Source organism: Lolium perenne, chromosome 5, assembly GCF_019359855.2.
Source record: "Lolium perenne isolate Kyuss_39 chromosome 5, Kyuss_2.0, whole genome shotgun sequence".
Classification (NCBI taxonomy): domain Eukaryota; kingdom Viridiplantae; phylum Streptophyta; class Magnoliopsida; order Poales; family Poaceae; genus Lolium; species Lolium perenne.
The window spans coordinates 246,245,188-246,271,570 of record NC_067248.2 but is presented as its reverse complement, the minus strand read 5'-3'; the positions used below and the strand labels follow the sequence as shown (position 1 = coordinate 246,271,570).

Genomic DNA, 26,383 nt, shown 5'->3' with positions numbered 1-26,383 from the left:
ATTATTAATTCTTGTAAAAATTAATAAAATGCTAAAACCATTATTAACTTTGTTGCAAATTAATTAGATACCACACCTATATTGCCAATCATCATTTTAAGATTTATACCATAGTTTAGAAACCCTAGTTTTAATATAAGTAAGACCTTGATTCCATTATTCCATGTGATCATATAAGCTTCACCTATACCTACAAAAACCCTAGTAAGAAACAAATGAGTGCATGCTTATGATCCACTAGCATAAAACCAAGTCACATGAGATTATCATTTCATGTCCCTATTCTTAGTTAAAACCTATATAATTCCCTAGTGTCACTTAGGAGCAACCCTAACTTGTTAATTGGATTAGTACCATTGATCACCACTCCTATATACCATACCATTGAGATCAACCTCAACCATCATAATTTATAGGAACCATGGTGTTCCACCATTATACCAACCTTGTGTAGCAATTCACATCACATGCCCTTATCCCACTAAATCCTACTCAAGGATCCTAAACCACTTAGCTTGGAAACCATCAGTGATTCCTTAGTGAAACCAATAGGGAGTTATAGTAAACCCTAACCCATAGTATCACCTTGAACCATCCTTTGATATGATGCTTAGGAGAAACCATAGTAATGAACCTTCCAATACTTGCTACATATAAACCCATTCTATTTAAGAACCAACTAGTACCTATCAGAAACTACATGAATCCAATAGTAACCCTAGAAGCCATAGTTCCTATTTATACTTATCATTTCTTAATTAACCTGTTCTTCAAAATTTATTCTTTTGAAGTATAATCTATGTAATCATCAACCATGTCCTGTAGAACTTAAAACTGACCACCACTCTTGATTTGTTATGCAACCACCATTCCTCTGTATGTATGATTGTTATGGTGCATCATCTTACTTGCTTATGATATTAATATAACCACACCCTAATAAGAACCTTGTTTGAGAATCATCCTAAAAGTGCAACACACCCTAAAGAAATCTTTACAACTCATCCATCCTAAATCATCGAGGTTTAGTTACGCTCGGGACGATTGCATCTCATACTATGCATTATAAGCATTTTTGCCAGTTCTTTAAACATTGTCCTTACCATATCATGAGAATATTTACATCATATGAGCAAATGTGTTCGTGAAAGTTTTTTTATCGCACTCAGTTGTTAACTGAATTGCTTGAGGACAAGCAATAAGCTAAGCTTGGGGGGAGTTGATACGTCCAAAACGTATCTACTTTCCCGAACACTTTTGCTATTGTTTTGCCTCTAATTTGTGTATTTTGGATACAACTAACACGGACTAACCCTGTTTTCAGCAGAACTGCTCTGGTGTCTCGTTTTTGTGCAGAAATCCAACTTTCAGGAAAATCCTCGGAATTTATGCGGAAGGTCCAATTTTCCCAGAATATTGGCGGAGCCAGAAGGGCAAGCCAGGTGGGGGCCCGAGGGCCCCACACGCTAGGCCGGCGCGGCCCAGGAGGGGGGCGCGTAGCCCTAGTGTGTGTCGGCCTCGGCTGGCCCCCGACGCCCTCCTTCGGACTACTTATTGCCTTCGACCTAAAAACGCACGGGGGATAGTCGAAGTCGCCAGAAACCATCCAGTATGCCGCCACCGTCGTGAAACTCCGTCTCGGGACCAGAAACTCCGTTCTGGCACCTCGCCGGGACGGGGAATTGGAGGAGATCATCGCCACCATCATCACCGATGCCTCTCCATCGACCAGCCATGTTTCCCCCATCCATGTGTGAGTAATTCCCCCGCTGTAGGCTGAAGGGGATGGTAGGGATTGGATGAGATTGGTCATGTAATAGTCATAAGATTGTTAGGGCATGGTGCCTAGTATCCGTAGATGTTACTTTTATGATATTGTTGCAACTTGTTATGCTTAATGCTTGTCACTAGGGCCCGAGTGCCATGATCTCAGATCTGAACATGTTATTGATTCATGAAGATATTCGTTGTTTATGATCTTACCTGCAAGTTGTATACACATGTCGCTGTCCGGAACCCGAGGCTCCAAAGTGACAGAAATTGGGACAACCGGCGGGGAAGGCGGTGATGTGAGGATCACATGTGTTCACGGAGTGTTAATGCTTTGCTCCGGTGCTCTATTAAAAGGAGTGCCTTAATTTCCAGTAGATTCCCTAGAGGCCCGGCTGCCACCGGCTGGTAGGACAAAAGATGTTGTGCAAGTTTCTCATTGCGAGCACGTACGACTAAATATGGAACACATGCCTATTGATTGATTAGTACTTGGATACCGTTTTATTATTATCTGCAAATGCCCTGCTTTGATTTTTACATGAGTTTCTCTCATCCATGCAACGCCCGTTCATCCATCCCTGTGCCTACAGTATTTTAATCCTGTTGTTTACTAAAATCACTACTGTTGTCTTTGTTACTCTGCTGCTGTTATTTCACTACTCACATCGTTTATAAAACTGTTACTACTGATAAACTCTTGCGAGCAAGTCTGTTTCCAGGTGCAGCTGAATTGACAACTCCGCTGTTAAGGCTTTCAAGTATTCTTTGTCTCCCCTTGTGTCGAATCAATAAATTGGGTTTTACTTCCCTCGAAGACTGTTGCGATCCCCTATACTTGTGGGTCATCATACACCGGGGGTAAAGCCGTATGATCGGGAGATGTCTACCGGGGGTGTACGGATGGACAAAAGGGTGGGTTTGCAGGATCGCGAAGAAGGCAGTGATTGGCTTGGATCTTACACCTGGCCCCACACCAAGGAAGTGTGGACGAGAAACGCGTCTCGGTAAGGTATCAAGGATAAGTTCTCTTATGGGAAAAGTAACGCACCTCTGCAGAGGGTATCAAAATTGTGGCTGTCACTCCCTGTTCCGGGAAGAGAACTGCGAACGCGGCAGGAAAGGAACTCCATGAAGTTCTAGTCAACCTGTGAAGACTGACGGGCATAGTTTTCAGAATAAAATAAACCTTTTGAAGAAATGTTTATGAAAACTTGCATTCGCCTATGACTTTCTGGTCTGTGGATGTAGCTAGTGCATGATACACCTATTTCCTAATATTAACTTGCTGAGTACGCTCGTACTCATCCCACTCTTAAATCCCCTGCTTAGCTATGGAGGCACCGAAGGAGAATCTACCGTGGAACTCGAAGACAAAGGAGTCAACTGCAACAAGACGAAGAATCCAAGCAAAGAAGTCAATGAAGTCAACTGCTGCAGCAACTATAGTGGAAACTTAGACTAGTAATAGAAGGGAGTCTTTCCCTAATCCTAGCACCTAAGTAGTTAGATTTCTATAGCAAGCCTAGTAGCTCTTAAGCTTGAGTTAGCAATAAGTTAGACTACGAGTCGTTCTTCTGGAGCTTTATTTGAAGTTTTACCTCACTGTAAAGTAGGAGGCTATGTTGATCTTCTGTAAACAGTTTGTGTATCCTTCTATAGACATGCCTTGGACTCTGAGAGATGTAATATGAGTGAAATGGTGTTTCACTTGTGTTATGTCAACGACTTGTGTACTACTCCCTCCGTCCCGTTTTAATTAACTTGGGGGAGAAAAAACGCTTCAGAAATTGATTTTTACATTCCCGTCCTACAGAGTTTCCAATTTTAAAAAAGACTCCCTAAGATCTACTGTTCGTGAGATCTGTTCCACCAGCTCGCCATTCGATCGATTGATCCAGCTGGGATCGATCGAGGGAAACGGAGGCGTAGTCCCCGTTCTTCATCTCTATCTCCATCTCCGCGTCGATTTACAGTCGGGAGAGACGACGACGGAGGAGCGAGGACAGAGCTCGGACCGAGAGACGGTTTCCTGTTCAGGAGGAAGATGCTGAGGGCCGTGGCGAGGTGCTGCGGGGGCCGCCGGGCGCGGCGGCGGCGGACGGGATCCTTTGGCAGACGGAGCTGCGCCCGCACGCCGCGGGGGAGTTCTCCATGACCGTCGCGCCGCCGCGCAGGCCAACCTCGCCATGGAGGACCAGGCGCAGGTGCTCGCCTCCCCGGCCGCCACGCTCGTCGGCGTCTACGACGGCCACGGCGGGCCCGACGTCTCCCGGTTCCTCCGCTCCAGCCTCTTCCCCCACGTCCAAACATACGCCCACTAGGCCTTCTATTCTACGACGAGGACGTGCGGCTAGGGAGTAAAAAACAACAGGGTTATTTTTGCAAAATTAAGGTTGAGTTAATTAAAACGGGACGGAGGGAGTACACCATGCAGTGATACGTTGGGTCACCACAGCCGCCTTCATTGCTATGCGCCAGGAGATTCGAGACTCTACAATGCATCAACAGCTGCAAGATGATCTGGTGGAGCGTCGACGCCAACTAGTCTGTCTTAATTTGTTTCAAAACTTGTGAAATTGTGTGCTTCATTTGTTTCAGCACTTGTTAAACATTGTACTGATTTTCGCCAAATTTGTTTCAGCAATTTTCTTACTCTTGTTCGCCGAACTTGTTAAATTTTATGTCAAATTTGTTTGAAATATGTCAAATGGTCGAGGGTGTGGGTTTCCTGCCGGGGGGGGGGGGGGCGGCTAGAACTTCGGCGCTCCCCAGGCCAAATTTTCCTCCAATCCGGATGAAAATTTCACCGGATTTGGACGTGGGGATCGCCAATGAGTGGAGATGCTCTAATGATACCATATTATGATATTATGCATTGTGGATGTGGTATCATAAACTAGTATCATGTACATGGTAGTAGTGTATGATACTTTCCATTATGACTGTCTAATAATGTGCGCCCATTATTGATTGATAATCCACTTTGTAGGTCTTGCTTGGAGTTTTGGGTCTTGCTAGTTATCCTTTAGACTAGCCCCAATAGGAGTATCATAAGTAGTATCATGCATGCCATGTTGATGAAAATCTGATGTGTCACATCAATTAATGAGGTGAGAGATGAGAGTAGTATCATAATATGATACCGTATCATGACACATAAATCTAGAAAACTTCATGACAAATGCATCATGTACACACATTTGCATTGAGATTCTACAAAATATTAAATATGACATAAGTATGATACCATATTATGATACTATGCATTGTGAAGGTGGTATCACAAACTAGTATCATGTACATGATACTAGTGTATTGATACTAGTGTATGATACTTCCCAGTGTGACTAGTCTTACTTTTGTGTTCTCTAAAGATCACCAACAAAGAGTCGGAGTACTTTTTCTCACAAACCTGCCTATTATCCAATTACTAATTTTACTGTAAGCCATACTCTAACTATCTTCTACATACGTCGAAAAAAAATTTATCTTCCTGCTAGCCAGGACAAGATTCGAACACATTTTCCCCCAAACAGTATCAAAAGTAGGTATTCAGACACCACAGTGCCAAAGGAAGTACATTATGTAACAGTGTGGAGAGTAATATCTGAGTAAGATTCTTCGAGTGTAATGCCAACAAATATTTTTTTTCCTCAACATGTGAATGCTATTGTTTGAAACACATTACTCAGGTCTCAGGCTCTCCTTCAGAAAAATCTAGGTAGGCAGCTTCAGTGCTTCAAACTATGCAGATGATGCAGGCCCTCTAGGTAATAAAGCTTCAGTTGCTCTGCAATACTGACACAATAGGAAACACAGCAGATGAAACTATGATTGCCATATATGCGAGATCATTTTCAATATAACATTAACAGAATGCCACAGGCATTGCATTTCTTAATCATGGGACCATAACATTTAACAGTAAAAGTTTGGCAAAAAGCCTGAGCACCCGTTGGGAAATGCCTTGGCCAATGCTATTTACTAAGCTGAGGGGGTGTCTGAAACACATTATTCTGAACAATAAGCTCAAGTTCCCCCTTACAGGTGATCCACAAGGGTGGAACGGAGTGCAACACTGCAGGCCCCTAGATTTTTTTATTAAGTGAAGAGCTTAAAGCTTAGATCACCATGGGATTCGCTGGTTCTACAGCATTGACACAGCCGCCTTGTCAGTGAACCAGGTGAATTCTCCATCCTGAAGGATAGCCATCTCAACAGGTAGCAAAGGAAATGTCTTCTCATCTGAGAGCGCCTTCTTCACAGTGCCAGCTTCCCCCGGACCAGTTACCACCATGGCAACATATGCAGACGATTTGATTACCGGAAATGTGAATGTAATCCTCTGTGGTGGCGGCTTTGGAGAATCCATGATGTGGGTGACCCACTTCTGGTTCTCGTTAAGAAGAGGGTGACCTGGGAAGAGAGAAGCAATATGGCCATCTGGGCCCATGCCGAGAAGCATGAGATCAAACCTGGGAAACCCAGTTGCTGTTGACATTGCAAGAACTCCATTCTTAACAAGCTGCTTCAGGACAGTTTCATAGTCAGCTGCTGCTCCCTCAGCAGACAAGGCATCATTGATAGCATACACTTGACCAGTAGGAATTGGTACCTACCAAGATGAATACATGACCCGGTTAAATACTTCTTGATAGGTACCCCGGTTAAATACTTCTTGATAGGTAGAAAGTTAAGTATAACTCAGAATTGATAAGGATATGGACCAATTATACATAAGAATGCATCTCTAGTAACCTAAATTACATGCTTTATGGACCAATTATACATAAGAATGCATCTCTAGTAACCTAAATTACATGCTTTATGGACCAATTATACATAAGAATGCATCTCTAGTAACCTAAATTACATGCTTTATTTAGCGCTGTTGTCATCATAAACGCCACTATAGTACATAAGGTCATTTTTTGGTATATTACAAGAACATGGCACATTAGTCAGATCAGACATGAAAATCCTTATGATTGCTTTCCACAAACCTGAAAATATAAATATATCCAATAATATCACTGAGACATTGGTACAATAAATTCAAGTGAGGCGGTATGCCGGTATACACTCTCCAAATAACTAAGACACAATTAGCCGCAGAAGATAAAAGTTCTGTCAGTTAAAAAAGCTACTAAATTACATGGTTCACCTTGGCAAATGTTACTGAACTTATGTAAAACCATCTTTTGCCAGATTCACATGTTATCTGTACAGCTGTGTACATGATTTCCAACTGATGAAGTTAGCATAAATATGACATTCCATACATGCAAATGATTTTGAGCAGCAGTGCAAATTTGTACAATAAATTAATAACGTAAGTTTGATTATGACATTCAGGTATGTTGCATATATTAAAATGCACAGTGTAAAGGAGAGAAGTCATATGCTTTACAAATGGGAATTCTAAATTTCTCAAGGCATGAACACACTCAGATGGCTCCAAATTTATTCAAGAGTTAACATAGTGAAGCTACACAACCTGTCACCAGACATTTATCTTCATAACAAATTACCCAACATGATCCAATTCCAAGTGTCCAAGAGACACACACACAAAAAAAAAAACTGCCAACCATCTGCAGTGATACATAATTACACAAGGATTCAATATCGTGGGGAATACCTTGGAGAGCAACCCATCGACGGCGAGCTTGTAGTTGCTGTCGACATGGTCCTTGCGCACGACCCTCTCGTCGACCCAGAACACGTGCCACTTGCTCCAGTCCACCGTCCCCAGGTACGGCGGCTCCGCCAGCTTCCTGCGACGCGCGCGCGCGAGGCCCAAATTAAACGAAATGATCGGGAGATCCCTACCGGATCCGAGAGTCTCGGACCGAACCAACCCAGGGGACGCACGGGGAACGAACCTGAGGGTCTCGATGAGGGTGCCGCCGGAGAGCACGACGGTGAAGGCGCCCCTCTCGGCGGCGAATTTCGCGGACAGCTCCGCCGTGTACTTGGCCAGCGCGACCGCGACGTCCTCCTCGGTGTCGAAGGTGAGCAGGTTCTTCTTCGGATCGGCGGGGGCGGCGCCGTCGGTGGCCATCGCGGCGGTGGAGGAGAGGAGGCGAGGAAGGGGACCGGAGTTTCCTGTATGGGGCCATGGAGACGGAGGTGGACATGTGTTATATGCGAGGTGAGTGACGGGTGCTCCACATCCTGCACCGTTGAGATCGGGATGGACGGCCACCGTGCGGAGCCAATAAAGCAAGGTACGCCCAGACAATGTGATCCTCATCAGATCTCCCAAAATCTCCATTTCTGGTGCATTTGGTTGATTCTGGATACAAGAGGATACTGGCCTTCTCAAAGATGTTTGAGCAAATATTTAGAATCTTCCGGAAGTTGGAGGAAAGGAAGAATTCCTAGCTAGAGGTATTTTCAAAACATATCCTCCAAATCAATGGGCACCATGGGAAATTTTTACCAAATGATTTTGTTCACATGAAATTGCTACACGGTTTTCTTGCTCCATGCAGCAATATCTTCATTGCCATCAATATATAGAGGCAAATATGTCATGGATTGCCGATGATTTTTCATCGGTATTGGATTTCGTCTTTACTATTTGTATTAATTTCTAATCAAATAGAAATCAAGGGTAATTTGTTCCCAACAAACTCGCAATGGAATCAACTTTTTCAGCGTATGCATCATCGTCATCGTCCAAGTTAGTTGGCATGATAAGCCCTCTCCATGTAACAAAAACCAATAAATAACTAAGAACAACGACATTCGCAAAAAGTAAGACCAACAAAAGAACGATGGATCAAGGTGGTCACTCAAATGGCTACGACTTCGCTTCCGCATGCTTATGCTTATGAAGATAAATAATAGTTCCTCTAGTTGAAATACCTCTTCCTTAGGAAAACCTCACAATAAGCATTGTTGTTATCGTTCCCAAACAAAGTTCTAGGAGTGATTGTGACTCGATCAACTTAGAAAGATTTATTTCTCATGTGTTGTGAACTTCCATCCAATCAAGATCCTCTTATGCTTTTGTAGTTGCATGAATCTTTATGATTAAACCAAAGGGTTCTTAGTGTTGTCTTATTTATTTTTTATTTTTAGAGAAAAATTGTTTCCATTTTGCCTCAGAAATAGGAAAATATGAAAAAAACTCAGCCCCCCCAATAGCATTATCAAAGCATAGTAGCGGGCTAGGGAGGGATCAAGTCAGTTGGCCCATTGAAATGACACCACTATGAGATATTAGATATTCTTCGCAGATCTTCTATGATCTCCATCGATGACCTCCACTTCAATGGGTGCATTGTATATGTAAAAAACTCAGGGTGATTTATATTCAACAAACTAACCTTGGTGTTGATTTCTAATGTACGCCACCATCATGGTCCTATTTAGCTTTCTTAACGAACAATCATCAAAAAGAGCAAAACCAAAAAAATATTGGTCCAAAAATATAAAACATAACAAGACAATTTTCAAAGCTATTGAAAAACACAACCTTTTCCGGATATCCGACATTGAACGAGAACAATGGAGCGGACAGGAGAGATGGGCAAGGGCAGCCGAAGAACGATGGAGTTGGTCACGAGTTTGCATGCTCGCACTCTAGACAGTAAGGTGTTTCTAAAAAAAAAAGTTTCTCGAATGGGTGAATGAATTTTGTCCATGGCCACAACCTTGTGTTAAGCGTGGTGAGTGATCTCAAATAAATCGTCGTGGGATCATTATGACTCGGCTGACTTAGAAATTTTTGTTCCTAAGTCGATTGTCGTGACCATCCGACCAAAATCACTTTATCCCGTTTTAATGTCGTTCTTAATGGCCAAAAATAGCAAAACCAATACTTCGTCTGGCGGTGCGCCTAGCGTTGGGGAAGGGCGTGTGAAGTTTTCTTCCAGACAGTTCCCTTGAAATTCAGTCGGTATTCGTGTTTGTTGGTATGGTTGTAGATCTAGATCATCCGATCTACAATTCTCATGATTGGCAATGGTTTTTTGCTTGGGTGCACTAAACCTTTAGGTCTTAACACAACGTCTTTTCATCTATCTACTATAATAAGGTCAACTACGATAAGTTTTACCCGACTACGATGAGGAAGGGGCGAGGATGACGGTGTACCTTCGTCTCACTCCAGGGTGACACGAGGACCTATTTGTAACATGTATTACTTATAAACTCTGTTTTACCATTGGTTGATTATTAATAGATTGGTGGACCTTTTGGCAAAAAAAAATCACGCTGTATAAGTCTAGCATAATTGTGGGTGGCCTAGGGTTGTTTTGGGGGACCAGTTAGTGGCTGAGTGGGCATCCAAGTCAGTTGGTCCATCCAAACAAACCCACTAACATCTTGTGATCTTGGCCCAGCCCAAGTGCCCAACAATAGTTGAACCACTAGTGTCGCCGTCGACATAGAGCGGCCGGCCGATCATCTTTCGGCCTATCCTAGTCTTCTCCAAAAGGAGATGCCATTTCCTTGCCGATCTGCACCCAGCGCTACTGACGGACGAGCGAACGACAGAGAGTACACCATCGGTGCCGGTGCTTGTCAGTGTCACTCTCGCAGGTGCATCCGTGCATGCCAGCACTGCACGCCCGACGACGAGAGACGGGACGGCGCGACGGCAGCCGGGCGCGAGCGAGACCGGCGCCGCTTAGCCAGCCCATGACGGTGACGGTGGGGACAAGCAGGTAGGCGCGGGAGCTCGTACTAGCTTAGCCAGCGCGACCACGACGGGCGACGGCGAGAAACAAGCAGGTGGGCGGAGCCCGTACTAGCTTAGCCGGCACGACCACGACGGCGACGAACAAGGAGCGGCTAGCTAGGCAAAGCTCGTACGTACCAGCTCGTAATCATAAGGGCGCCGAACGGTGATCCGCTCGCTAGCTAGCACGTCGCCGTCCGATCACCTCTTTGTATGTAGCATTCCTGGAAGAAAAATCTCTCCGAGTATCGTTGATGATCAAGATAATATAATGGCCTTGTGGGGATCCAAGTGATCAGCTGGTCCATCCAAACCCACCACCACGATCTTGGCCCAGCCCAACGATGGTTGAACCATCGACCTTTCAGCCTGCCTGGCTGCCCTAGATTGATTCCTAGTCTTCTCCAAAAGCGGTCCGGGGACCGGCGCGCGGAGGCATGCATGTTTGGCGACTTGCAACCGGCCGGTACTGCTTCTAACGAACGTACGGCAGACTCCATGAGCGCCACCGCTGCTTGTCGGGCGTTTCACTCGATCATGCTTGTACAGCTGCCCATGCCGCTCGCCGACGAGGGACGGCGCGGCGGCAACCGCACTCGATCATGCTGGGGAATTAGGCTCGTAGTATAATCATAAGGGCGCTGAACAGGAACGCGCCAGATAGCTGGCGCGTTGCCATCAGGTTCAGGTTCAGATCCGACATGGCAGAGGGGCGCTGAGTGCGAAGGCAGTCGCCGATAGGGAGCACGCACCCGCGCCGGCACTGCTGCTCGGGATGTTGACGACTGAGCCCGTACGCGCGCGCGAGTTGGCGGGGAGACAGAGCCCGACGTCCGGACATGAGACTGACAGAGATCACCGCGCGCCTTTCCCGCCGCTTTACAGATCGTCCTCGTCTGCCATCCGCCCATGCTAACTGCATGCGGCCGCCGTTTTGGCAATTTTTCTTCAGTCGACTGAGAATGTTCTCAGCGGCGCGCGCGACTCCAATATCCGTTGGATTACATCCTGATTTGTGCTAGCTATATATATACAAGCTGTAACCTGAACGGTTCGATTGCTTTAAGGTTCATACTAGTCATGAGTTACAACCGAGGAAAAAATTAAGATTCAACACGAAATTAAGTTAAATCTCAATCGACTGAGTATTAATCGCTCCCGACGAAAAACATGGTATGGATCACCTATTAAGTTATCTCCAACAATTAATATGTGCATGGTTTTAAATTAGTCATTGTTAAAATAAAATAAGAATTAATATGAATAATATAAGACACCTCGTTACAATGACGGAAATATCTTACTAAGAATCCACGCTTATAGCTAAGATAAGGCAAACGTTTTTTCTCTCTTCCAACTCAGTGATTGTCCTAACTCCTACGTGGCATTGCTAAGAAACCACCGATGCACATCCACTAACGGATAAGAAGGTTTCCATCAAACAACACCGACTATCGGTTGAGAAATAACTGCTTGTAAGTCGTATGAGGAGTAGCAACTCCGGTATAAGGGAGATCAATTGTACACCTAAAGGTCTCATAAGAGTTGGCATCTAGTAGATACTTTAGACCTCTCGTTTGCCCTCTACTCCAAAAACTGCCCACGATGCATTCCTTCTCCGTCCTCGCTGATTCTACCGGTCTCCCTTGGCTTCGGTGGCCGGTTTGGTGCAGGGAGGCGGGAGAACCATGAATGTTCGTGCTTTCAAGTTGCCTTGGTCTAGTCTGTAAGGCGATGATATGGTTGAATAAGTACCTACTGTTGTGAAGTGTATATGTGGATTGCCTAGCCCTTTCCATCAGTTCGGACTTTTGGTTCAAGTGGCTAGTACATGAAGCTTAAAATGGTATCAGAGCCCCAGGTCTGAAGTTCAAATCCTGGCTTTCACATGATTTTCGCAATTAAGCCTAAAAATTGTTGTTGCCCCCTCTTTAGCCACCGCTGTTTCGGTGTGCTCTTCTTCTTTCACGTGTTGACTTTCTCTTCTCCCGTCACACGCGAATGGGGGTGTTGTGAAGTGTATATGTGGATTGTCTAGCCCTTTCCATCAGTTCGGACTTTTGGTTCAAGTGGCTAGTGCATGAAGCTTAACACCTACAACGACCATGCATCGGCTTAACCTCAGGTTATGGTTCTGCAAGATTTATTTCGTCGGTTGTATGTGGTTGTTAACATCAACCATGATGCTTCCACCTCAGTTCACGGTGGTGATGTTGGTTTCTTAAATAAGTTAAGCAGTGGCGCTTTCAACATCAATATTGGTTGGGTATCTCTTTAGGTCAACATTGTGTGGTTTGGGTCGTCCTCGACGACGTCTCATGCAAATGTTCGGTGACCTCCCCGACACAATTACGACAACTCCGTGACTATGGCGTTGCGGAGAATTTGCGGTGTCAAGATAGGTTCACGTTGCCTTGTTGACTTTTTAGGTCGAAGAAGGCGGAGAATTTCCGTTGGCCTATTTTTGTTTTCGCTCAGGGTGTGGTGTTGTTGTAATGGCAAGAGACAAGAACATTCAGAAAACTCACGAGAGTTGGAGGTTACCATTAGGGAACCGGCACCAAAGAATGACCTGTGGTCATTCATGTTGGATCAGAGCATGGTAAGACAACACGGTAGCGATGCCGGCCGCAAGACATCCAATTGAGCACGGTACAAGGATTGACCGGACAAAGAAGAGGATTACCGTCGGATCTTGATCTAGTGGTCCAAACGAATAGAGTTTTGTGGTTCCAGCCAATTGCAACAATATGATTTGATTCACAATGATATAATTGTACAAGGATAAATGAGCAGTGTGGACAGCTGCTGAAGCGATGGTACCATGCATACTATGCGAGTGGATAGAGCAAAAGATTGATTTATTGATCTCGACACACGGACGACGACGAGACGGTACGGCACGACACGGGACATGCAGTAGGAGAACATCTTACAGGACGGGACACCTCAACTGTAGCTTTACACGCAAATCAATAAAATACTCCGACTAATAATAATATAACTTAGGCGGGCTATTCTTCGTCACTGGCGAGCGAACAGGCAGCGGATCAAGGACCGGAACACATTGTCTGACGAAAGAAACGTTGTGGTTGGATGCTTCTCTCGAGCAAAGGAATCCGGGAGTACTGTAGGGATCCAAGGTATCCTGCAAAAGCAAAACATATCTCTGTTAGCCTATCGGTTGCTGTCTGCAACTCTGCGTACAGTTAAATTTGTACAACTTCAACTGTTACGGCACCGGGGGCACCCGACATATGGCAAATAGAGAGCAAGAACAAAAAAAAAGTTCAGTTTGTGGATGAATTTCACTCAAAGTTTATATACAGTGATGATAATGTTTGCTTTTGGAGAGTTGGTCCAATCGTAGTTTCAACCCATGCATAAACTTTTGCCTTGCCTACTAGTTGCGTCTCTGCTAGGAATTTTCAGCGCATGTTCGTCGTATTAGACTTGCAGAGCTTTGCGCACGCAACTGGACAGCACCATGTGCTCATTTTGCCTAAGAAAGCTCCGGGACATGGCGGAGAGGTGATACCTGTTAGTACTACCCCATGCCTTCTATTTTCTAGTTCCCAGGTGTTTGTTCAACTGGTGTCACTCTTCCCACCAGAGGAAGTTCCATGATAAGATTCAAAGATCATGATAAGAGTCAGGTTGCGAAGGGCTGTCGTCCAAACCCATAAGCACTCTTACATTATTCTTTCTACTACTTAAGCTATCATCGGCTTCATCGTAGGATTATTTTCGATTTTTCGTCAATAATTATGTTGTTTTTGTTTTTCACACTAATTGCTTCTGTTTGCTGACACTTTGACCAACTTCATATAGGCAATGAATCGCCTTACTGAAGCCGACAAAATTGACACATTTTATCCCCACAAAAATGTTGCCACATGTAAGTCTGAACACACTCAGTTTCCATAATTCAAATGTGATTTGTAGGTCATGACTAGTTGTCAGACCCATCAACATAGTACCTATATTGACCAAGGGGACCCATCCTACACTAAAACTGCCGGAGAAACAGCATATTTTATTATAAATACTGGGATCCAAGGAAGAAAATCCAAGCAACCATGAAATGGTATGTAACTGTCCGTAAGACAACAGTCATGTTGATTTGATGATCCTTGAACATTGGTATATAATTCGAAGGTCAATTGAAATAAATTCAAGATAGTAGATTACCAGATAGAGTTAACAAACTTGCCCGCAAGCTTAGGCATCAAGTAGTGGAGGTCCCTCTGCATTACTACGCCCATTGAGCTGCTCTGGGTGGATCTTCTTCCCCAACATCTTCCTCATGACCTACTTATTTATATAGATGACCAATACCAACAGATGATGACAAGTTAGTGATTGTCTATTATCAAGATACTCTCCGGTAAAAGAAATGGGCAACAAATAAAACACTGCCCATGCAGTAAAGTGGTGAATTTGAACCATTTGTAGCTTAATAACAAACAGTGTAACACGGTAAGCTTAAATTTGCGAGTTGCAGACTCATTTGAGTACTGACTGATGTCTGTTGAACTTGAAGCAATGCAAATTGGTGTACAGTAGTGTTGGCAGTTTGGGTAAAAAGGAAAGAATGTTGGTCGTGGCAGCAGAGAAACTGAAGTCAATGCTTCCATAAAATGAGGATACTTGCAACAGGTATAAGATAGGGACGAAGAAAGCCATACTCGACTTAATTTTCTGGTAGCCTTCAGTGGATCTGGCATTGGCTTTGTTGGCTTCTTTTGATGCATCTTATCCATGCATAATGTAGCCCTTGAAGCTGATGCCCCAGCAATTATGACAGACTTCTGGTAACTTTTCTCACCTGTATCACTTGATGAGAATGTTTCTGCTGCAAATAGATCAGCAAGCGTAGTTCTCACTTTCTCCACCTTCTCTACCATCAGAAGTGGTTGTTCCTGGATTTTAGCGACATCCTCCACTTCAACTTCACACATCAAGATTTCTTCCTTTACAGAACATGTGAAGTTGTACTCGTTCGTCGACGATGAACGCATCTGGGCAGGTTCAACAGCAGGTTCCGGTTCACTTGGTGGCATAGCTGATGTGTCGTCTTCATCCCCACTCTTTTCCTCTTCGTACTTCTCTTGCTCCACCTTTTCTCTATCCATGCTGATGAACTCATGTTGTTCATGACAGGCCTCAGCGCACAGGGAGTTCACGTTATGGCCAAGAGTCCCAATCGCAAGTATGCCATTAAGCAGCACATCGCGAAGCAGCAGGGCTTCAGTGTCTTGCTCAGCCACACTCTCACGCACAGGGTCTTCCGTCTCCATGGCTGTTCCATTTTTTAAAAAAAAGTTGATGCCATAAGAATGAAATGTATGATCACATAAAACGGAGGTAGCCTGACATGCTTACTCTTATTTTCATCAATGGTGCAGTACTCAACATTAGAATGCATCTTCCGATTCAGCCAATTGAACACCTGGTGATGCCATAAGAACACGTAGATCATTAGCAATATCATCAAATACAAGAACACGACTTCAATCTTACACGCAGTTTAAGAGAAGCAGAAACTGCAAAGACTTGTACTTTGCAGCATACACTATACACCGACAAATCGTGCATCAGCACGAGTTAACTGTATACCTTTAGAGCCATCTCTCTAGAGCCAATCTGGAGTCAGAAGTGAAAGCCAGACAGTACCTCAGATCCTCAAATGCAAGGCATGGTTTTATATACAGATACTAGTCTCATAATTGGATGGTCCAGGAGACAAGAGAATGGACTTTTGGTTGCAACTGCCTTGGCTTGACTTGAGTGAAGTAAATTCTTTCACAGAGGTAGATATGCACAACTTGTGGCACTCTCATGGTAAGCAAAGGTCAATTTCACTAATCACACTGGGTAGTGAATGATTCAGAGATAATCCAACCTTCAAACTGTAGCATAGTGCATGTGCATACTGGGGACCCACAGACAGAATCGGTGAGACCTAATTGGCCCCTGATATCATGCAAACTTCTAACGAAGTAGTCATCTCAGGGTCATATGATGGACTGAGTAGGTAAGCTTTCCTCACAGACAGGACTAGACCAGTAGTCTTTATTCTTTAATTAACAGCTGACAAAACCCAGATTAAGAACGTGACAATAGAGTTAAATAGAAATTCATTAGTTAGTTAGATACTTGACATCTGTACAAATATTGTCATCATTCTAACTTTTCAAAGAGATGTAATCCTCATGCACTTTGTTCATATTCTCAAGATTATTGCCGGTTGCAATGCCAAGAGCAGTAGCATGCAGATGCTTTCACTTGAGTCTTGATGTATGGTGTGATTGTGAATTGTTTATAGAGCAGTAGACTCTAGCAATGGGCTGTGATGGCCCAAGCAGTCCGATACTGGTAACAAGCAGAAACCCTACAAGTTGGCAATCAACAGATACTTGATATGGCATTCAAGGGCAATGGACAAGTATTGAGTCCCAGTGTAGAACTGCATAGGCAGCTAATGGCTAGCAGAGACATCCGCATGCAATTTGATGGCAAAATTTCAGCCGCAGGTCCCAAGTATTGTGCTTCCTTTCTAAAAATAATACTCCCACCGTCCCGAAAAGGGTGTCACGGATTTGCCTAAATGTGGATGCATCAGATTTGTCTAAATTTGGATGTATCTATAAGCGTCTAGATACATCCAAATTTAGACAAATCTATGACACCCTATTCGTGGCGGGGGGGAGTAGTACAGTTACATATTGATAACATCTAGCTTTTTCGATGCCAATACTAGTTTATTATGTTATATGTTATATATTTTTATAATTTCTCACTTATGTAATATGTAGCAATTTTACAGTCAACTTGGATGGTAGAAAAGTAACAATGCCCCCTCTTCTCCCCCCACCCCCACTGTATAGTAAATAATGTCAATATTTTGCTGATGTATTTGTGGCCCTTTTCAGAATCTCTGTGTCATATCAACGCAATATTGTTTTACGAACTGAGATGTTCAACCTTGCATTTTTATTATTCAAATAAGCAATTGAGAAAAATATTTGCAAAAGATTGGGCAAATTGTATGCTGAAGGAGGTCAGAAAATTTCAGGGATCAGCTTTGGAACAAAAATCTTTTCATAATACAATAACGAGAAGCAAACATACAGGTAGTTGTCATTAGCTCGCTTATCTCTAATTAGCCTGCCACATACAGTGTATCCAAAGATGTTTTTATGACAGTCCACATGCGGCAGTCTGCTCCAAAACTAAAGCGCTGGTCGACATTAAATAATTGTACGCAACGTAATCTACTGATCATCAAATTATCATACAAGAGATTATGAGAAGATAACCTTGTCCGTATGACGGTTCATGAGGCGCTTTCCCTGCACAATGCCCCACCACCACCACCATTGAGTATGGTGCTGAGGCCTACATGTCTTCTTCACAATGCCAGCAAGTTCCAACTTTCATTAGTTCAGGCTGTGTCCAAGACTCTTGATGAATGAAAAATTGAAAATAGCCCCAGGTACATGTCGCCAAATCTCAGAAGCAGAAACGTCTGTTCTACATCCATCCGTCTACAGTGCAAACCTTCAGGTGGACCCATATTTGCGATGCAATAACATGGCACCTAGTTCCATCCGGCTTGGCGCTATACGAAACACCAGAATAATACTGTATGGAATTTCAGCACAGTTTAACAGCTAGTTGCTTCACAGCAATCAAGAAATGGATGGAAGAGCAGTAGTAGACAAGTACTGTACAGAGAGCATTAAGCAATGTAGAATATCAGATACAACATACAGAAGAAAGATATCACACAATGTTTCTTCTGCATCAGAATTTTAGAACAGTGGGCCATTATAAGGAGTAGCGAATTCTCTCTGCACAAGGATGAAGACTGATGCATGAGCAATACCAGGTTTTTTGTAGGTAAAAAATGGACATACCAGGTTGTGCAGCGTTTCCCAAAAGGCTGGTGTGAAACAGACATCCCAAATCATTTGATTCAAGAGAAAATCAAAACTTACCCTGGGTGCGAACAATCAATCATAAGGGAGAAACAAAAATAAATTATTGCATCTCACCCAGTCAAGGATACAGAAAGAACACATACAGAGGAAGCAAACTTCAAGTACACCGTGGAGCTATGAGTTATCGGTTTCATATAAGACTTGAGAAACAAGACAAGATCCAGCTGCTAAACAGAAAGCATATTGATGAATTTGAGGGAACTTTGGTTGCATAGAGAAATATTTCCCATCATGAATCTAAGAAATCTGCAAAATTACATATCATCAACGGAGTAACCAATATAAATGTTGATCTTACAGATTAATCACAGAATCTATTGTTTTCTTGTAGGGAATGGACTCAAAAATCTCATCTTAAAACAATAGTCCAGTGCAATAGCAGAAGGCAGAAATATGAAAATGCTCCCAACCACACTAACTGCACCATCAAGAGCTAGTGACAATAATGCATCAGTGCTCAGCTCGAAGGGCCTCCCTGATTCCAGCAAAGCAAGACCTGCAAACAATTCAGTTTCAGTAAAGAAAATAACCGCTGTAAGAAATGTTTGCCGAGAAATTTTTACAAATGGCATCATCTATTTTTACCTCTAACAACAGCAAATGCAGCAGCAGCTCCCGTTTTAAGTTGGATATTATCCAGATCCCTTCTAACCGCATACCGGAATGTGACTCCAAACAACGCACAACTTATGAGAACAACCGATGATCGTATAAACAGTTGGGGTAAACTCTGGACTTCATAGGAAGATATGGGCAAACTAGCCAGAACACCGATTATAGAGGAAATTGCAGCAGCTTTTACAGATTCAAGTCTCTCGCTATCTTTGTCGATATCTTCTCCACTTGAAGTATCCCAAAATCCTCGATCCTCAAGACTAGAAGTCAAGGAAAGTTGTGCCTCGTTGATCATTTCTCTTGCCTGTTGCAATTCCCGCTGGGACTCTGCAATCTTGTTCATGTAATGCAGCATTATAAACATATTACGAAGAATGCACAGGGAGCACCAAACTATATATATAAAAAGTCATGTCTTTCCTATGTCTATTGAAGGAAAGGTATTTTGATGATTGCAGAATTAAACTATCATATAAAGTTGGTACCACAACTAACAATCACTCTGCCTTCATCACCATGGGACCACATGAACATGGCACATGCCACCACGACTTTATGATTGCTCAGAAGAAACGGAAACATCTCATTTATCTCAGGTTACCAAACAAATCAGCATATTTGCAATGAGCTGTACTTCCACAATGCCACTCAAGCTGGATATACGTAACAGAGGATGATGAATGAAGCAGACCATATAAGTACAAATTTACCGACATCTAGGTGCTTGACAGGGTGTCTTGAAGACTTGTTGAACCCCGTAGAGGTGGAAAAGTCTACCGGTATAATAGAAATAGAAGGCAATATGATGCCCATCAATCAGGCTTCTTAAACTCTCTAGAGTTAATGAACCCCACAAATAGCAATTCCCTCGTCTGTGCTGCTAGTCTATGATCTATGACAGTACCACCTTCTGCACTGCTGCACGCAGTACCTTTACAATCAGACCTATTGCATGCTCCTTTGTTTGGCTAATTAGAGCGCATAATTCATCGTTTCTCGCGCTCGTCGGCGCCACATTAGCACAAACACAAGATCGGCAACCACTATAAGCATCGTAGTCGTAGGGACAGGGTAGACGCACACAGTACTACCATATGGTCCATATCAACAGTGTTCTAGAATGGCGCCAGAAATAAGCAGCGGCGCACCGGTGGTGCAGGTTCGTGCTACGTATTGCCCACTGTGCGGCTCGCGTATGGAGCTGGGTGCACGCACAGTTAGTGACTCTACGCAACGCCGGAGCAGTGGAGCACCGAAGAGCCGGGCGGGCAAAGCGCCGAACAGGTTACGTGCAGTATCAACTACCACGTGCGGTATCAACAACCAAGCCGCGGGTTTATGATGTACCTCGTCCCGGCGCTTCTGGAGGATGCGGAGCTCGTCGCTGGCGAGGCGGGCCTCGGCCTCCTGGCGCTCGATGTCCGCGAGCGCGGCGCGGGCGAGCTCCACGCGGCGCTCGGCCGCCTCGACGCCGTCCAGCAGCGCCCGGTTCTCCTCGCGCCGCAGCAGCTCGTCCACCTTCTCCCCCACCGCCGAGCTCAGCCACGCCGCGCCCTCACCGGGGGCGCATCTCACGGGGACGCCAACGCGACGGCGGCATCGCGGGGCAGCGAGCGGAGGAGCGGGAAGGAGAGCGCGGAGGAGCGCGGCGTGTTGCATTGTGCCGTGTGTGTCGCGCGGCGGCCGCGGGCTCTGTGGTCTGGATTGGAACAGGACGGCCAGGAGTCGGCAGCAACACTAGCTAGTGGGAGTTTCGCCAACTGCCCGTGGGACCCACATAAGATCAGCTGGCCATCAAAACATGCAAACACAACATACCAGCAAATCAAAACAAACAAAAAAAAAAAACTGTACAAAGGGAAATACAACAATTTACTGCATCAAAACTGGAAATACATAAATTTTGAATTGGGAATATGGTTTCAGTTTACTTACTGTTTGGAAATACAGCGGTTTCAAAAGGGAAATACAACAATTTACTACATCTACGTCCAGGATTGCTTCTAATGCAGCAGTTTCGGGGAAACAGTTAAATCCCCACAACATCAGAAGGGAAAAAAACATATCGCGCCTAAAATCTTCTCGGTAGACATACAACATGGCTATATGCAATTGTTACAGGACAGGGTATTTTGTTTCTCTTCATATTCTGTGGTTCCTCTGTGGCGCCAGATACGCGCAACAGGAAAGGAAAAGCAAGAGAAGACCAGCAATGAGACAGTCGCCAGATTTATCAGCACTCGGCAAGACCTTCGATAGCAGTATACTTGGTTGGCATTCAGCAGCGACCCATTTGCACACAGCTGGTTGATCAACGACCTGGAAGTCAGTGAAGCAAACAGAGTTTAGCTTGGAGTGGTAGAGTACATTGTTCAGAACACATTCAGTGGATTGACACACAAAATTGCTAACTTGAGTATTTCATCAGCGGGCTTGAAGATTATGGAATGCATTTACTGATGCGGAAATTGGATCCATACCATTGAAAGATCCCATCTTTAGAAACATACCACCCAAAGTTTATGAGCTAGAAAAATGCCATTGAAAGCTTCATCCGTTATCTATTTTGTACCATCACCGTTATCTCCACCTGAACTGGAGCTTTAAACGAATCGATCAACACCTGCACACCATCAAGCAGCAAGGCTGCACTTCGCTGCCCTCTCTCGCAGCTCTCCAGGTTGCACTTCAACGCCCTCAACAGCAGCATTCATGTTGTAGTTTACTGGCCTCTCAAGCAGCATTATGGCAGCATATAACATGACTTCAGTACATATTAGCACAGTTGAAGATGTAGCAATACAAAAGGGAGATTGCAGTCATCCTTCTAGTTATTACACCTGAGCTTAAATGAGGCACTGAAGAGAGTTGGAGGCTTCAACATGTCCCAATTTAGTTTTCCTATGAGGCAGTGGGTTAGCTAGTGAAGGAAAATTGCAGCACAAATAAGAATCTAGAACTATTGTTTGGATTGATTCTGGACCTGACTGTTTGGCTCAGGCTCTTGTTCACGACCAAGATGTAATCCCTGCTGTTTAATATATCTTCTTTTACCCGCAAAAAGAAAAGAAACAAAAATCCAGCGGCGAGGTGCCGTGTGGCACGACGGCGAGCGCGACACGACACCGGTTGTTGGGCACCATGGCGCTGCCAATGGCCAGCCAGGCGACGGCGGGCTTGATCCTCATAGGGGGCAGCCCCCGTTTCAGTGGTGGTGTAACGGTGGTCATCCCCCCCGCTCCCCCGACATAATCTCTGGCTCATCCCTTGTTGGCGGTGAGGACAAAGAAGACTACTCTCCGTGTGTATCCAATGGGCGTTGGGGTCGACTGCAGGACCATGCGAAATCCCCGCGGTGACGCATGTGGGTGTCGTAACCTCCTTGGAGGTGTCGCCATGGTGCTGCCTGTTCTTCCCACCTCGAGCACCAGGAAAACCTTAGATCCGGCCTTCTGATTGGGCAGCGGCGGCACGGTTGTGAAGAGGGAGGCGCGCAGCCGGGTGTTTTTCCTTTGGCCTGGGTGGAGTGTGTGTGTGTGTGTGGGGGGGGGGGGGGGGGCTAAGTTGTGTGCCTACCTTGTGTTCAGTTCAGGTCGAGCTGGCTGGGTCAAGTCTGATCGATTCGTGTAGTTAACGTCCATTTCACAGTGGTGGCAGAAGTCAATAACGGACCAAGCTTTCGATGGTAATTTTCTAGCTCATAAACTTTCAGTGGTATTTTTCTAAAGATGGGATCTTTTAATGGTATGGATCAAATTTTCCCTTTACTGATTACACAAATACAAAGAGATGTGCTTGTTGAACTATCAATCCAATTACTCGGACTTAAAAAAAATCGAAGTAGCTAGAACAAGTTCTTGAACCTAAACTTTATGGCTTCATGTAATAAGCATAATATAGCTAGAACAAGTAATCGGACTTCAACAAGTGCTTGTTTGTCCTAGCAAAATCAAATGCAGGGCAATTTTGCACGATGTAAGGAAATTTGAACTTGCTTGAACCCCACTCATCTCATCAATGAGAGCATGGACTTGAATGGTAGTAGTTGATCATGTACTTTGGACTTGTTCAAATCTCTCTTATCAATAAGGGACTTCTAGTCCAGACTGGTTTGTTAAGTTTAGTCTCTGAGTTCACTTATGTTTCAGTCAGGAATATAACTTTTGGCTTTAGGAGTACAAAACAAATATAGCCAGCAGATACTTATGCCGTTGAATGTGCAAATGTGCAATTATGATTGACCTTATTATCATTGTAACAAAACTAACTGGGACAACACTAGAGAATAATAAAAAATAACAAACAGACAAACTAAGAAAGTCACTAGTCCAATCTGAAAACAAGCAATCAAAAGCAAGCAATCAAGGACTACTATAACGTGTGGCAAGGAAAATAAGCGACTCAATCGGAAACTGGCACGTGGCCGTTTGTCAGTGCTGCGCAAAATCCAGACGTTCGCTGCGAGATCTGGACGATTGAGATCATGTCACGCTGTGTGGCAAGAACTGCCACGTTCGGGCAATATAATTTCCGATCAATGATGGGCTTATAGATGACACCGAGACAGAGTATTGCAGCAGTATTCATATGGTTAAACTCAGTTTTGCTTATAACTACGCAACATCCAACATTCTGCATAATTCTACAAGAGATGGCATATTCATATTATCATATATGATGAGACTATATCCATGAACTACTAGAAAATTGTTTGTGAACTTCTGGGTATAACTGGAATTTGATATTTTAAAAAGGGCATGCAGAGTTCCTTGATATATTATATGATATGTGACCTTACTCACTATTGCAAATTCCTCCAAGTAATAAGGCAACAAAGAGGCAAAATAAGCTCGATGCAATTACATCAAGTTCAGCAAGCTCAAGAATAAAATTTACCTTTCTTTCATGTCAGCATCAGAAGCTCTTGAGTGTTCCAGGTAACCTTCGTCAGGCTTGCATCAAGCTGGGGAAGACCCAAACAGGGGGTCTGAGAGGTGAATTGCTGTTCAGGGGCGGCGCGCCCGCATATTCGGCATAGCAGACATCACAAGTTCCATCAACCAACGAATACTCGTACCATTCGCCCAAGCGTCGCCCAGCTGCATATATGCAATCACCTCGGACCTCAGGTAAATCTGGACCGACGCAAGCCGCAAATCCATTGAAGCCGAGAAACAGTGTTCGTCCACCCAAGCTTGCTATCGTCGCCCATTTTCCCTCCACGGAGGCCCACCGAAAAACTCGGTACACGATGGTTTCTGCTTGCTCCTCGCTGATAAGCAGCACCTCGCCCTCGCACTCCCCGAGCATGAACCGCTCTCCCACCGGCCTGTTCTCCTCATCATCATACTCTCCTCCGAGAAATGAGAGCTCCAGCGAAGTTTCCGACAGCTCTAGGATGGCAAGACGGAGCCGAACCAGCGCGTAGAGGGTGCCGCCGACGAAGATCAGATCTTCGAGCACGTGGGGCGCATCGGCGGTAGCCACGCGCCAGAGCGCGTCCCCGGGGTGGCAGTGCTGGACGATCCGCCTGCCGGGCAGGAAGAGCACGGCGAGGAGGTCGTGGGAGAGGATGACGCGGGAGAAGGGGGCGGGGACCTTGGGGAGGCGCTGCTGCTCGCCGGTGAAGAGGTGGAGGAGGAGGAGCCTCGGCGGGTACTGGGCGGCGGCGGTGGTGGCGGTGACGAGGAAGCCGTGGGCGTAGAGGAGGGTGTGGCGGGAGGGGGGCAGGTGGTGGCCCCAGGGGAGGCGGAAGCGGTGGAGGCGGCGGACGCCGGGGTGGAAGAGCGCCTCGACGAAGGAGGGGTAGAGGGAGACCAGGAGGAGAGGGGCCTGGGAGGCGAGGAGCGGGCGGGTCGCCGGGAGGAGGGCGCGGTAGGTCCGGCAGGATGCGCGGAGGGAGAAGAAGTCCTCCAGGGAGGTGAGGCGACGGGCTATGTCCGGGAGGAGGTCCGGCGGAGGTGACGGTGTGTCGGCGGGAGACGACGAAGAGGAGGCACCGGCGGCGACCGCCGGTGGTCCGTGGTGACGCCGACGCTTCTCCGTCGCCATTTCTCCGGTCTATTTTTTCCTTGTCGTGTCTAATTGACCAGTAGTAGAAAATAGCGAAGACTCTCCCACACCGTCCAGTTATCATGGGCTGTGAGCCCGCAGCCCATGGCCCATATCACTATTTTTAATAGTCCTATTTCGTAGTGATCACTAGCACTCGATTCAACCCTCAAAAAAAAAAACTAGCATTCAATTCTCAAATACACCAGTTACAAACTCAGCTAAATTTCGTACACTACAAATTCCACTAAACTTCCTTCTGTTCACACGAAAAAAGTACTGAACTGTAACACCCCGTTGCTACCGGAGATCGCCGGAGCGTGAGGAGGAGGATAACGCCGCTTGTGGAGAGCGGCCACCAGAGGAGATCACTGCTTGTGGAGAGCAGCCACCGGGAGAGAGGTAGGAGACGGGAGAGAGAGGAACGGGAGCAACCTGACTCGGTACAATTTCTTCTATGTCTTCCTTCCTGGTTGATGCTTCTCTCTTATAGCAACAAAGCCCAATCCAAGTCCCCTCTCGGTTTGCCCATGGCCCATGTCCACCAAAAGCCCATGTTTCCAATACAAAGCCATATTTCTCTATTAGGGTCATGACATTACCACCCCCAAAAAACATTGCTTGCCCCCAAGCAATGGCTTGCTCATTGTGTAAGTGGACACATCCCCAAGTTGCAGCAAGGTTGTTTGGTCTCGTCGGCACAGCCCACCCATGCACTTCAACAACACCAGGATCCCATGGTCTGCTGAGAGGAACGACTCTGATGAACGGAACTGGGCTTGCACACAAGACATTATTAGGTATATCACGTGGATCCAATGGCATTCGTATCTCCTTGCTTGGGCACACCAATTCAGACTTTGAACAGTATATATTGGACTGTTGATTGAAGTAAAATGCATAGCCAGAATCTTGTGAATTTTTCATGCTAAACATTCTGCCCCATTCTGCCAATGCCTCAAGTGAAGAAGTTGACCATATGAAGAGCCTGAAGCCTACACACGTGCAAGATAAGCTGATAACAAGAAGTGTGTCAATGGCTTCTGCGAGAACTTCCGCAAGGACAACCTTTAGTAAACTTTTCAGCAGCTGGCGTAGAAAAATGGATACGTGACCTGCATGGATGCTGACACTGTCCAACTCTGAGATTGTTGGTCCCAAGCTTGTACATTCAAGCACCACATTAATGTTTCTAATCAGCACCCACATGTACATTAACTTTCTTGCAGCAATTTGCAGCGGATAA

At 45.1% G+C, this 26,383-nt stretch overlaps 4 protein-coding genes across 9 annotated transcripts; all 4 read right to left on the bottom strand.

Moving 5' to 3' along the window:
* Window positions 1–5,636: 5,636 nt before the first annotated feature.
* On the bottom strand, window positions 5,637–7,899 carry LOC127302550 (probable 6-phosphogluconolactonase 4, chloroplastic). The gene is made up of 3 exons (XM_051333021.1): window positions 7,659–7,899; window positions 7,415–7,550; window positions 5,637–6,388 (listed from the first exon to the last, which is right to left on the bottom strand). Exons 1-3 carry the CDS (start codon window positions 7,835–7,837, stop codon window positions 5,921–5,923), a joined length of 783 nt encoding a protein of 260 aa, XP_051188981.1. The 5' UTR covers window positions 7,838–7,899; the 3' UTR covers window positions 5,637–5,920.
* Window positions 7,900–13,309: 5,410 nt separating this feature from the next.
* LOC127302546 (protein TILLER ANGLE CONTROL 1) lies at window positions 13,310–18,491 on the bottom strand. 4 transcript variants are annotated; one of them, XM_051333016.2, is made up of 6 exons: window positions 17,788–18,491; window positions 16,085–16,859; window positions 15,851–15,917; window positions 15,154–15,767; window positions 14,657–14,776; window positions 13,310–13,613 (listed from the first exon to the last, which is right to left on the bottom strand). In XM_051333016.2, the coding sequence occupies exons 2-5, from the start codon at window positions 16,094–16,096 to the stop codon at window positions 14,687–14,689; spliced, it is 783 nt and encodes a 260-aa protein (XP_051188976.1). In that variant the 5' UTR covers window positions 16,097–16,859; window positions 17,788–18,491; the 3' UTR covers window positions 13,310–13,613; window positions 14,657–14,686. The 4 variants fall into 4 exon arrangements, with proteins under 4 accessions (XP_051188976.1, XP_051188974.1, XP_051188975.1 ...); XM_051333014.2 differs by lacking the exon at window positions 16,085–16,859; XM_051333015.2 differs by lacking the exon at window positions 16,085–16,859 and having other exon boundaries at window positions 14,679–14,776.
* A 148-nt stretch (window positions 18,492–18,639) lies between these two features.
* LOC127302545 (uncharacterized) lies at window positions 18,640–20,815 on the bottom strand. The gene is made up of 3 exons (XM_051333013.2): window positions 20,434–20,815; window positions 19,057–19,420; window positions 18,640–18,967 (listed from the first exon to the last, which is right to left on the bottom strand). Exons 1-3 carry the CDS (start codon window positions 20,743–20,745, stop codon window positions 18,786–18,788), a joined length of 858 nt encoding a protein of 285 aa, XP_051188973.1. The 5' UTR covers window positions 20,746–20,815; the 3' UTR covers window positions 18,640–18,785.
* On the bottom strand, window positions 20,740–25,265 carry LOC127302544 (uncharacterized). Of its 3 annotated transcripts, none has more exons than XM_051333011.2 (3): window positions 23,983–25,265; window positions 21,022–21,405; window positions 20,740–20,873 (listed from the first exon to the last, which is right to left on the bottom strand). In XM_051333011.2, exon 1 carries the CDS (start codon window positions 25,135–25,137, stop codon window positions 24,034–24,036), a length of 1,104 nt encoding a protein of 367 aa, XP_051188971.1. In that variant the 5' UTR covers window positions 25,138–25,265; the 3' UTR covers window positions 20,740–20,873; window positions 21,022–21,405; window positions 23,983–24,033. The 3 variants fall into 3 exon arrangements, with proteins under 3 accessions (XP_051188971.1, XP_051188972.1, XP_051188970.1); XM_051333012.1 differs by lacking the exon at window positions 20,740–20,873 and adding an exon at window positions 21,567–21,987 and having other exon boundaries at window positions 20,970–21,405; XM_051333010.1 differs by lacking the exon at window positions 20,740–20,873 and having other exon boundaries at window positions 20,970–21,405.
* Window positions 25,266–26,383: the final 1,118 nt, after the last annotated feature.